General features: G+C 40.1%; 1 protein-coding gene across 1 annotated transcript in view; it reads right to left on the minus strand.

Annotated features, from left to right (window-relative positions):
• Nucleotides 1-12,187, minus strand: part of kif26ba (kinesin family member 26Ba) — a 56,465-nt gene that overhangs the window by 27,451 nt on the left and 16,827 nt on the right. The window contains exons 4-5 of the mRNA XM_068741143.1: nucleotides 8,966-9,147; nucleotides 2,178-2,388 (exon numbers count right to left, since the gene is read on the minus strand). Coding sequence (XP_068597244.1) covers nucleotides 2,178-2,388; nucleotides 8,966-9,147 — 393 coding nt within the window. The remainder of the gene's footprint in view (nucleotides 1-2,177; nucleotides 2,389-8,965; nucleotides 9,148-12,187) is intronic.

Here is a 12,187-nt window from a genome sequence, read left to right on the forward strand (position 1 = left end):
AGCAGGGAACCAACCCCCACTGCAGGTGACATTTTCACTGGAGAAATGTCACCAGTCATTTTCTTTTCATGTGGGTGTGGGTGTGTATGTGTGTGCGTGCGTGCTTGAATTGGTTTTGGAAAGTTTCAATTGATTTCACAGGAGAAGCTTGTTATGTTCCAAATACTGCTACGGTATATCTTTCTGTTTTGCTACTGAACCAACATCCTTATTTTAGTCCTTTGTCCAAAACACAATATCAAGATTGGAATCAGGAGTAAACAACTAAGCTGTATTTTTAAGTATTTTCTATTTAACATTTGAAAAAAATCAAAAATGGGAGGATACGCTCCGAGCTGTTTCACCTTCTCCTTTATGCTAAACGATGCTGAGTTAAACAACGGTAATCTAACAACTGTAGATTCCTATTCTAGATTCCAGTGCAGCTCACGATGATTAAACACCTTTTTATTGTTTAGTTTTTTTTATTTTTGTCTTCTCAGTTTGTTGCATCAGGCTGGTAGCGCATAAACTACTGGAAACCTTCTACAAAGGTCCACAGTAACACACACGATGCTGAAATGATTTATGGGAGAAGTCTGCATGACTGTGAAGAGGGGGTGTGTGACAGTTGTAAACTGTTACAGCAGCACAAGGCATTTGTACATTGCAAGGCAGGCTAGCCAGGCTAATCACTGCTTCCACAAGATGACAGGAGATCATAGTGGGATGAGACAGAAGCCAGGATGGTATAATGAAACGGATGGAATGTGTGAAGGTTGTTGTGGATGTGCTTTGGTACGTGTATTAAATGCATTTTTTGTGTTGAGCTGTATAAAAAAGTAAAAAATTATATTTGGCTATTGCATGTGTGATTGTGCATGTAAATATGTGAGTGTGAATCAGTTTCCCTGACAACAGAGGGTACATCTGCCACCTCCATATGGAGAGAGACGAAGAAAGAGACCCAAAGGAGCAGTGATGCAAAAAAACACCACCAAAAATACTCAGTATCACATGGTGTTGAATAAAATATGAAACCCAACATATTATTACAGTATATTTTGTTCAAAATGCCACCTCTCTGCTTGCTTCTATTATTCGTTGCCTGCAATGCCCCCCCCACTTCTTTGGTCTGTCTGCATCTTCACTACTGACTGTCCAATAAAAGCATGAATAATACACCTATTTGCAAAAATACATAACAGGACATTGCACTAATCATGCTTAGTACTTCTTCCACACACAGTTTCATTCCACACACACTTGCTTCCATGTGCATTTCTGCTCATGCAAACTCACTTCCAAGCATGCTTCCTGTCACACACATTTGCTGTAACACAGACACTTGGCTCGAAACAAACTTGACTCCATTTACATTTGCATACACCCAAGCACGTACAAAAATGCATGCACGCACACACATACACACACACACACGCATACACACACACACGCACAGAGTCTGAGCCTCCCATTCAAACTGTGGAGGAGGGGACACTAAAAACTCATTACATGGACGATCAATATTGCACTCACTTGAGAAGCCTCCTGCATCCACAACATCCACACGTTTCACCGATGGTGACAGATGACTTTTGTCAGCCCCAGATGTGTTACTATGGTAACCATTAGGCTGCATTCCAGTACAGCAGAGATCTCTCTCACACACACAGGCCAGTGCATACATTCAGATAAACTGGTCAAGGTCATGATACATTACTGCATTTATGTGCATTTAAATCAATCCGTTCATCACTTTAAAATGTTTATGCTACCTAAAAATATTCAGAATATTTATTTATTTTTAAATCTACTTTTAAAACATCAGCCTTTTATGCCATAACAATAATGCCTCCATACACCACATAATGACCAATATCACAATTAAGTGACAAAAATAAGCTCATTACTTCATGACAACTGACTAAAACTGACTCATATGTTCTGCATGAAGATTCTATTAGCCAGCCAGCCAAAAAATACAAAATGGAGAATGAATATCAAGAAATGCATGGATGCTATTCTCAATCATGACCTCCTAAAATCCATATATGAACGCCAAAAAACTAGGCACAGAAGTTTACTATGGACAGCCATTTATTTACAGGAATCTAAAATAAATACCACAAACTTTGATGGACCCCCCCCCCCCCCCCCCAACAATGCAGTGATGTCATAGCTACTTTTGTCTTTACCTTTCCAAGCCCAGGGGTGTCTTTGATTTTGTTGGCTGCACGGAGAAGGCAGGGTGGAGCCGGAGGAGGGGCAATCAACAGAGCATTGCTAAAATTGGTGGGAAACAGGTGAGGGTCACATGACGGTGATGATGAAGATGTCACTGGGACTGGGACTGTGGCGGCCTTCTGCTTCTTCTTCTTGGACGCTAAGTTCAACTTTTGTGCAGCTCTGAAAGGAAGATAGGAAGAGAAAAAGGGCGAGGTAAGAAGAGGAGTTTACCCAGTAAATAAAAAAAACTACTCATCTTTATGCTCTTATATATTGAAAGAGTACAACTAATATGTGCCAACAGACTGAAATTACAAACCTTTCAACACACGCAAACATATGACGCTGCTGCAGACGCCGCAGCATCTGCAGCATCTGCAGCATCTGGTTGAGTGGTTCATCTCTTACTACTTAATCTCTCACAGCATTTGTCTCAAAGCAGACACCAAAAGTTATATTCTTTTATAATCTGCCTACTTTATACTCTCATTCTTTCCTTCAGTTCTCACGCCGTTTCTTATTTGAAGGCAGAAGGTTCTAATTCTCAGCACAGTGGTACTTGGCCTCATTTTCTGAGTCGAACTGTTTCTCCTAACCCTGTTCTTCTTTCTATGCACATCTAACCAGCTGGATCTCTGCTTTAACGTACCTGAAAAGAAGATATTGATTTCCAAGTAGCACTGGTGGAAAGTCAAATTTAATTTAATTGCATCACCGTGTGTAATGACAATAAAGTGCTATTATATTCTATTCTATATTTAGACTTGGACTACATTGATTTTAAATGACTTAAACTTACAACAAAGAGGAAAACATCATGCTTACTGTTTACTTCAAGAACCTCAATTTGAATGTAAGAAGTTTTTGTAAAGCTTATTATAAAGCTTCATGCAATCCAACTCAATGTTTGAGATTAAACGGCGCCTAGCATTTAAGACTTTTGATTGCTAGAGCCAGTGCCTACTTGCAGCCTTTGTCATAATTCAATTTCTTGAAAGAGATATTTCCCCTCTAAACTTTAGAGTTATTTATTGTTAGAGGCAAGAGGAGATAAAAATGCCAGCAAGATTTTACAAACAATACATCTCTGCTCTTTTCTAAGCCATCAGGGAGTGATACCGCTGAACAAAAAGCTTCTTGTCATTTCTTATTCTCCCCTTAATCTTCTCTACGGATATTAAATTTGTGATCCTACACAACTGTTCGACCCCCAGTTGAGGAACGATGAGCCAACAATGTTCAAAGTACTAAAAAACTAATCGCAGGGAACTACGAAAGCAAATGTTTACTCTTATAAAATTCTAATTTACTTCGCTTGATAGTGCGGTCAAATTGAAGCGTTTGTGTGGTTGTAGCCTGGTCAGACGACCACGGCCACAGGTCCATTCAGGAAATCAGTTATTAATGAAGCTTTCAAAACAAAAATCTCAGTATAAATGTGACGATGCCAATAAGTGGCTCTTCTTATAACGGGGGGGTGAATGAATAAACTGAAGAAGACAAATTTGTCAGTGCGCAATCATTTGGATAATTATGTCATCTAAAATGTCAAGATCATGACAGTCCTAGCTGCAATATAAGCCAGCATTCATACATTCACAGAGTGGTGGCAGAGGCAAGGCTCCTGATGATAAGCATTGGCGCACACACACAAAACTGGGATAGCCACTGGGAGCAATTTGGGTCTCGGTATCTTGTTCAAGGACGGTTTGACCTGTAGATTGCAGGCGTCTGGGACAGAACCCTGAGCTACCAGTAAATGGACAGATGGTGTCCTGCGTTGTTCGACGCTAGGAGCCCCGATGAAGACATGGCCATCAAAACATGTCGACTTTTTTAATGATTTGGATTTCAGCCAGCTTCCCTAAGAGCACGAGATACATAATTAAGAAAATGATTACAAAGGCAATTGATGAGATATGTTAATCAATACTCAGTGGTTATCAATGTTTAGGATCACATTGCATTTGTGTATTTCAGGTAGCCCGTTGATGAAATAGTTAGAGGTAAATGAACCCCTATGAAATGGTTACTCCTCAAGAGATGGCACAATGTGTCTCATAACTTATTGATACGCAGACAAAGTGAAACTACAGAACTAAGTATGGAAGAGATCCACTGTCACGTCTGTCAATGTGTTTAATAAAGACATTTATGGGGACAATGGACAGTGTTGAATAAAGAGAGGAGTGGACGACCAAGAACACCTGCGGAACATCGATCTTACTGGTCCTCAAGCAAAGTCAAACAAAGACATGGGACAAATCTGACCTCAAGCAAAAGATCGCCGATGCTACTACGACCACTGATGAGGCCATGCTACAGCGAACATGGCAAGGATTCGAGTGCCGCCTTGATGTGCTTTGTGCAACTAATGGCGTCCATGTAGCGGTGCATCAAATGTATCACATGTAATTTGTCTGTTCATTTGCTTTCTTATTAATTGTTTTAAGCTGTAAATAGTCTTTTTCTTTCTTGAGCATAAGTGTTTGTTTTCATGTGTGATTGTAAATTCGAGTTATTGCTCAAATAAATAAATAAATTGAAAAATTGAAAAAAAAGATAAAATCATGGACACCCTGTATATATTAAAAATTGCATTAAGTATGGACAACAGGTCAGCTCTTGGCTATAATGTTTTATTTGATTTATGTGTATGCTTGATAATGTATTGTTGGTGGCCTAGGGTCACCGCCTGGTGAAGTGATAACCGGTCATGAGGAAAGAAAATATTTGTGTGTGTTAAAATCACTATTTTGGCCATAACAATACCATTAAAAATATGATGGAATAAAATACCTCTTAATGTGCTTTGGCAGGGATTCCTGGGCGGTTCCATTTTAATCTCGCTTCACATTCATTTCTATGACTTTTAGACAGACAGAAGACCTTGTGCCATTCTAACTCTGTGTCAAAGAGCCATATTCGCACACCATTGGCTTTCAATTAACTGCAGCGCGGTACAGAAATGAGGGTAAGGACGAGAGTCAGCAAGACTGGGAGAGAGAGAGAGAGAGAGAGAGAGAAGGAGGGTGAAGGAGTAAGGGAGTTGAGAAGAAAGATGGGGATTCAGTGACCCATAGAACGATGAAGCGCTTCACCATTTCAGTATCTCTCCCAGGAGATTTGTGTGTGAATCTGTGAGAGTAGGTCTGTGTTTGAGCGTGTGTGTATGCTGTATATTTAATATATATATAAAAAGATAAACAAAATGCTTAGTCCTACTTGCTCCCTGGGCAAAACCTGTTAGCTTTTTTATGCGTGACTGTTTTTATTATACACTCTTGAAATCCATCAAATTGATCTGTTCACATGCATGCATTTGCACTATTATCCTCTTATTATGCTCTTGCACTCTGATTGGTTAAACCTCTGACAAAGTTCAAACATGCTCGACACACAAACACAAACACACACCACCTAATGGCGGTGCTTACAACAAGTGACAAGTGGCTTGGGATTTGGCCGAGTGGATCTATTCCAATCTTACCCTAAATTGAAGGGCACTTGTTTCACATCCATCTACTCCACGTCCCCATCCATCAGCTCTTCATTTGTAGCCCCCACCCTTTTACCAGCATCCCCCCCTCCATTAATGTAATACATTGCTCCACTCGTTTCCATCCCCGACTTCTATTCTTTCAATTTTACATCCCTCTCAAGCAACAATGATATCTTCATCGCCATCCCTCCATTTCATTTCATTTCTGTCATTATTCTCATCCTTTCATCCATTACCTGCCTCCTTTTCACCCTCCATATATCCACCCATCCATTCAGAACTCCATGTATTGATTCCTTCCACTATGCATTCCTTTTCCCCAAAGTCCTGCGTCTTTCTCGTTTTATGAGGCAGCACAGGTCACAAATAGTCCATCCACTAACCTGCTGACGCTTTGTTTTCCTCTTCCCTTCAATGTAACTGCACACACTTTTAACAGACACCTAAATACAGAAGGTCGCTTGAAGCACACACAGACACAAACCACTGATTAATGGCAGGTGTCTCTGGCCAGTGTCGTCGGCTCAGAAGCTAATTACATTCTCTTTAACAGACGGTCAGTGAAGGGAGATAGGCAGAGACAGTGATGCTTCCTTTGTGTGTCTCTCGTTGGGATTATCAGCCTGCCAGGGACAGAAGACTGGCTTTACTGACACTATCTGTAGACTCGTACATATAAATTCAATTAACACAGTCAGTGCTGGCTCTTAAGACATCTTCCATATTAGACTGTAACAATAAACAAAAACCACAGACATCTCAATATTAGTCACTTCAGCATAGAATTAGGATGCCCACATCATACTATTGATTTATTATATACCGGTTGGAAAAACCAACCAAAAAGTAACCACACAATATATACAATATACACAATATACCCCACAACACAACGACTAATGAAACAAAGAATCAATCAAACCCACACTCCCCATTCCTCATCAGCATTTTTATTTAGAACCCATCATGCACAATTCGTATCGCGTCACCCAATGACCAGCCTCGTAACTTAATTTGTTCAAACAGCTCATGCATCTAGTTGGATAAAAATATTTGGTGATCCTTCAGTTATTGAGGTTTATTATAACGGAATCAAGTATTCACCCTGAAGAGTACCGGTAGACTGTTTCACACATTCATCTATACACAACCACGTACATTCTAATACAGTGCATCTCGCATGACCTTCAAATGTAAATTCAGTCATTTCACAAACATAAAGAATTACTGAAATGAGCGATCAGTTACATTTACTCTCTCCCAGTAAATAACGGGACTTATTTCACTGTCAAAATAAAAGACAACCATTTAATGACACTAAAAACAATAGCTGCTGATGTGATCAGGTAGCTGTTATTGCAATTTTATTTCAAATAGCCACCTATTTGAATCATTAATTAACCATTAGGAGTTAAGCCTAATTCGTAGCCAATTATCATTCAATGGAGTACTTCTTTTTATAGAGAGGAATGACGAGGAAAAGTGGTGGTAGAGAAAGAGACAGCATCCATCTTTGTCCATTCACCATCCTAAATAGCAACGCTTTCTCTATTCACCGATTCACTTGGGACTTACTCATTTACACTGCAAGCTCCAGTAACTCACAGCCAAATCCCCACAGACTCAATCCTGAGAGCATGCAGCAAAAATTCCTGCACTGAAAGCTTCCCTTCCCCCAGTGTGGGACAGTGTCCACAGACACACACCTAGGCGTATACAGCATGTCTATCATCCAGCCCTGCATCTCCGGAGAGCTGCTGCAGCACGGGGAAGACGGAGCACCTCTCTGAACGCGGGAGATATTCATAGACAGATCGGCACTAATGAAAGCCATTACTCTCATGCACATTAGCAGAGGTAAGGAAAAGGTCAGTGTGGAGAAAAGGAAGGAAACCGAACAGAAGGAAAGGATGGTAAGAAAGTCGAGAGCATCAGGGAAGTCAGTGAAACAAAAAGAGGAGGGGAGAATGAGGGAAGGGTCTGATAATAGGAGAAGGGATCAAGAAGATGCTGTGGAGGAAGGTATCAGGTGAGAGGAGATGTGGTTGACACAGGGATTATGTCGTGCACAGACAGTGAGCAAGAGGGATAACCTGTGTGTGTGTGTGTGTGTGTGAAATAAGGAGCAGGATTTACCACACACATGCATACATTGTTGTTTTGCCAATTAAAAATCACATGTTCCTGTATACACACACACACACACACACACACACGCTGACAGTGACACCTGCATCATTAAACAAACCATGTTCTTTCACTTAAAAGGATAATGCTCCTAGCGTGTCCTCAAAAAGCTGGATGTGTGTGTGTGTGTGTGTGTGTGTGTGTGTGTGTGTGTGTGTGTGTGTAGGTGTGTTTGTATGTGTGTGTGCTTATCAACAGTAAAGGGGTTCAGGGAATAAAAGCTAAAGAAGGAATGAACGCCAATATGTTCGTGTGTGTTTCCATATATTTTATGTGGCAGCTGGTCCTTGGTGTTTGATACACGGTCAGTCTGCTGCACTGAATGATGTCATCCATAAGTCAAATAAACACACACATTAACTTGCAGTTTTCACAATAGCATCACAGAGCCTGCGTGAAATGAAAGAAGACCTACCATATCATTTAAAATAGTGCATAAAACAGTTTGTTTGATAAAGATTTTACAAAATATTTCAATATCACACACTCATCACCTTGAGTTATCCATGAATAATTTATTCATTAATTTTGAGTCTGCCATGTTTGTTCATCAATAATTCACCCATAATGTTTGTGCTGCGTCGTTCTGCAGCTCATCTCTATGATTACACACAGCTCATCAAGGAAAGTTGTATTTTTCATTATGTCATATGACATTATATTGTCCTTCTGCACAATAATTATAAAAACATTCTATTTTTCACGTCTTCATCTTACAATGTTTTTTCCTATTTTTCAGGTAACGTAAACATCAGCATGGCAAATGGAGGTAAGGATTCTGGTCTTGAAGGATAATCTAAACTAAAGGACATATATATATCAGCCTTCTTTCAATATTCTCAAACTTCACTTTTTATATATATATATATATAATAACTTCCCGAACGGCTTGCCATAATATATATATATAAATTATGACAAATTAAAAAACCATCTGGATATACTTTTTCTCTTCCCCAACAAATACAAAAACTTGATCAAAATCTGTGGGTGGAGAACAGGTCAAACATGAAATCTGATACACTTCAGATATGCTGGATGTGGAGAATGTGCCTGGGCACATCTTACCTGGCAAAGAAGGAGGCGGCAGCAGAGGTGGTGGTCGATGTCGTCGTGGATACCGGCGGCGTGTGGGTGGGAGAGTTTGTGCGTGATGCTGAACTCGTGTGAGAAGGCGAGTTTGTGTTGTAGCGGTTTAGGGCGGCTTCAGTCAAGCCTTCTCTGGAGGCCTCAGAAACCATCTGGCCGATCTGATGAGAGACAGAAAAATTCTAAATGTGTCTGTAATTTGTTGTTTCCACTTGTTTTGGTTGTTTTGGGTGAGTTACCTCTAAATCACCCCCGACGCCCACCCAGCATATTACAGCATATTAGCCTTTCCCAGAAGGTCAGACGAGAGACCATTAAGATTTCTGTTTGTCCAAAAGAGTTAATTAGACCATGAGATCTGAATGAAAGGCATCATTTAAAAACAAACTGGACCTTTTATTGGATCCTGTGCAGTAATAACCCTTACACAAATGTGTCCTTATGTATATACTATATGCATGGGTGTGTATATGTGAGCGTCTGCCTCTCTCAGTATGTTTGTGTGAAGTATTTGGACTAATCGGAATATATAAAATATACACAAAAACCTAAACACCCATGCAGATAAATTTACATGACAATGCGTTGTGTGATGGCATTGTACTGCAGATGAATTGGCATGTGTGTGTGTGTGTAGCTGCCCCATTCATGAAATAGATATTGATTATTGATTACAATCCTATATGTGCTACAAGCACGCAGTCAGCAGAGCACCTCAATCATTGGCCCACACTCCACTAACAGAACGATAGCTTGTGTGAGATTATATGTGCAAGAAGCATGTATTCCTATTGTGAAAATATCCGTGTGGGTACCATGATGTGTGCGTGTGCGTGTGTCTGCACTTCACATAACCTATACTGTATGTGTGTGTAAATCACCCCCACTGCATGTATATTTACTGCTAGAGGCACTGCCTTGATAAATGGCTTATTGTAAATTAGATGCCTCTATGGTTTATATACCATTCCTCCTATGCATTTACAAGCATTTCAATTGGTCAGACTTGGCTTGGTACCCCTGCATTATTAAAGGATTCATGAGCACAGCACATGGAATAAAGGCACAGTGAGCTACCTGAGGTTTTGTACTGGTAATTTATTTATCCTTATGGAGGGAAAGGAAATTATGTGCTGTATGGAAGAAAGGTCCCCAAAGAGGGTTACTATGCCAGCTGAAAACTGGCGCAAAGGTTGTTTAATATATGGGGGGCAACATTTCAGAATAACAGGAGCTTGAAAGATTATAAATATAATGTTTAACTTTGCTGCACCTCCGACAGTCACCAACAATATACTCGTTCATTTCTACTGTGAGATTCTAGCTTTGCTGCATTGAAACCGTGCATATTTGTTTTTTTTAAATAGCTTCTGAACTGCACACAAAAACAATTATATTATAGAAATACAATACTGCATGTTCATCTGGATGTGTGCATGCAAACAAAAGTAATGCTGGACAATGCAGTCGTTGAAATAAGTTACATTTTTGTTGTGTGCTGGGTGGTGTTGGGTGCTTTTGTGGTCGTGGCATCTCAACATTTCACCATAAATTGGATTTAAATTTGAGTGACCCCCATGGGGATTTTAGGTTATCTTGAGAAAGGAAATAAGCAGGTAATAGTAGAACAAAGATAGCCCAGAGGATATGATGCAGCCGTCAGCCAGTATATAAAAATAGACACAGCATTTGATCATGTCTTCACTGAATAACTACACCTGAGACTTTGATGAATGGGTTACTAGATTTACCCACATGCACCTTCGATATCACTCTTATCCATTCAATGTCTCTACTATCCATATCCCTGCTTTTTCTACTGCCAGAAAAATTACATTCTAATTCAGTTCAACACATAAGCCACTTTCATCAACCTTCCTCATTTGTCTCTTTTACCTTCATTTGATTTTCCCATCCTTTCCAAATGCAGGCTGCAGGCGACCAACATAAGTGTGTCATGTGTTCGTGTGTGTGTGTGTGGTCTGCTTTTATCAGGGGAATGGGTGCAATCTGTAAAACAATCCGAAGGCTTATACTGCAGTGGAGGGAGTGCCTGACCTTTAAGAATGAAAGGGTCGGAACAAATTGGGGGGAGACACACAAAAGTTGGAAAGTGAGTATTTATTGCGCTGCATTAGAGATAAAAATTAAAAAAAAAGGGGGGAGGGGGACAGGGGGGACAAGTGCAGTGACAGCTCACCCACCTTCTTTTTGGATTGGACATATATTTATAGATTTTTGCCTGTCTTCGGGTGTTTTCATGGATTTGACGTCCTCTTCCTCACCAAGCCGTTATATTTTAATTAAATAATATTGAAACACACCGGCTGAGCCAATGTATAAATGGAAAACTCCCCTCTAAGTCTGTCTGAATGCTTTCATTTCTACAAACAGACCAGGACAGCTCTTATTTCAAATTTATTTCAATAAATTCCAGATATTGCACAAACCGAGAAATTTCCATTTGCGGTTCATCATCATGGGCTACATAAACGGAAACGGGGAATAGCGAGATAGAATGAAGTGAATGTGAAACAGACAAAGTGCCAGTAAGACGGGAGAAATAAGAAGAATGAAGGAGAGAAAGTAGCATTAACAACACGCAGAGGAAGAGAGGGAGATAGAGAATGTGGATGAAAGAATGAGGGGGTACTGGGGGTGTGTGACATAGAGTCCCCAGAGTCCTAATTATCACTGTATGAATTATTATCTGTAGAACACGTACACACACCCCTCTGGATCTCCCCTGCAGTCTAAGCTCTCCTGCCTCTCTCCACATACCTCGAGACCACCTCCAGTCACCTGGGGCATTTTCTCCTTCCGAACATCCTCCTCTCTTATCTACTTCTGCTCCCTCTCTTCCTGTCTCCTCCTAAAACTCTTCTACTGTTTACATTTTACAATTTGAGTTACTTTTTACAGTTGCGTGAAGAAACTCCTTTATGCCCTACCGTCACCCACTTGAAGAAGACATGTCCCTTTCTTCTCAATATGTGATGCGTATCAAAACATTTCTAAACTGAATATTTTGTACCAATCTCATCCTTTCTTATCCCCTGTTCTCCTGTGAACCGGTGTATGTGTTTGCTACTAAACCATGACAAACTACAATCAGTAGATGTACCTACAGCTCATATTATGAGATATATTCATGTGCATTCAATAACTTGTTACCATTTGGTGCAATCGTATCCAACAAGA

Source organism: Brachionichthys hirsutus, chromosome 1, assembly GCF_040956055.1.
Source record: "Brachionichthys hirsutus isolate HB-005 chromosome 1, CSIRO-AGI_Bhir_v1, whole genome shotgun sequence".
Lineage (NCBI taxonomy): Eukaryota > Metazoa > Chordata > Actinopteri > Lophiiformes > Brachionichthyidae > Brachionichthys > Brachionichthys hirsutus.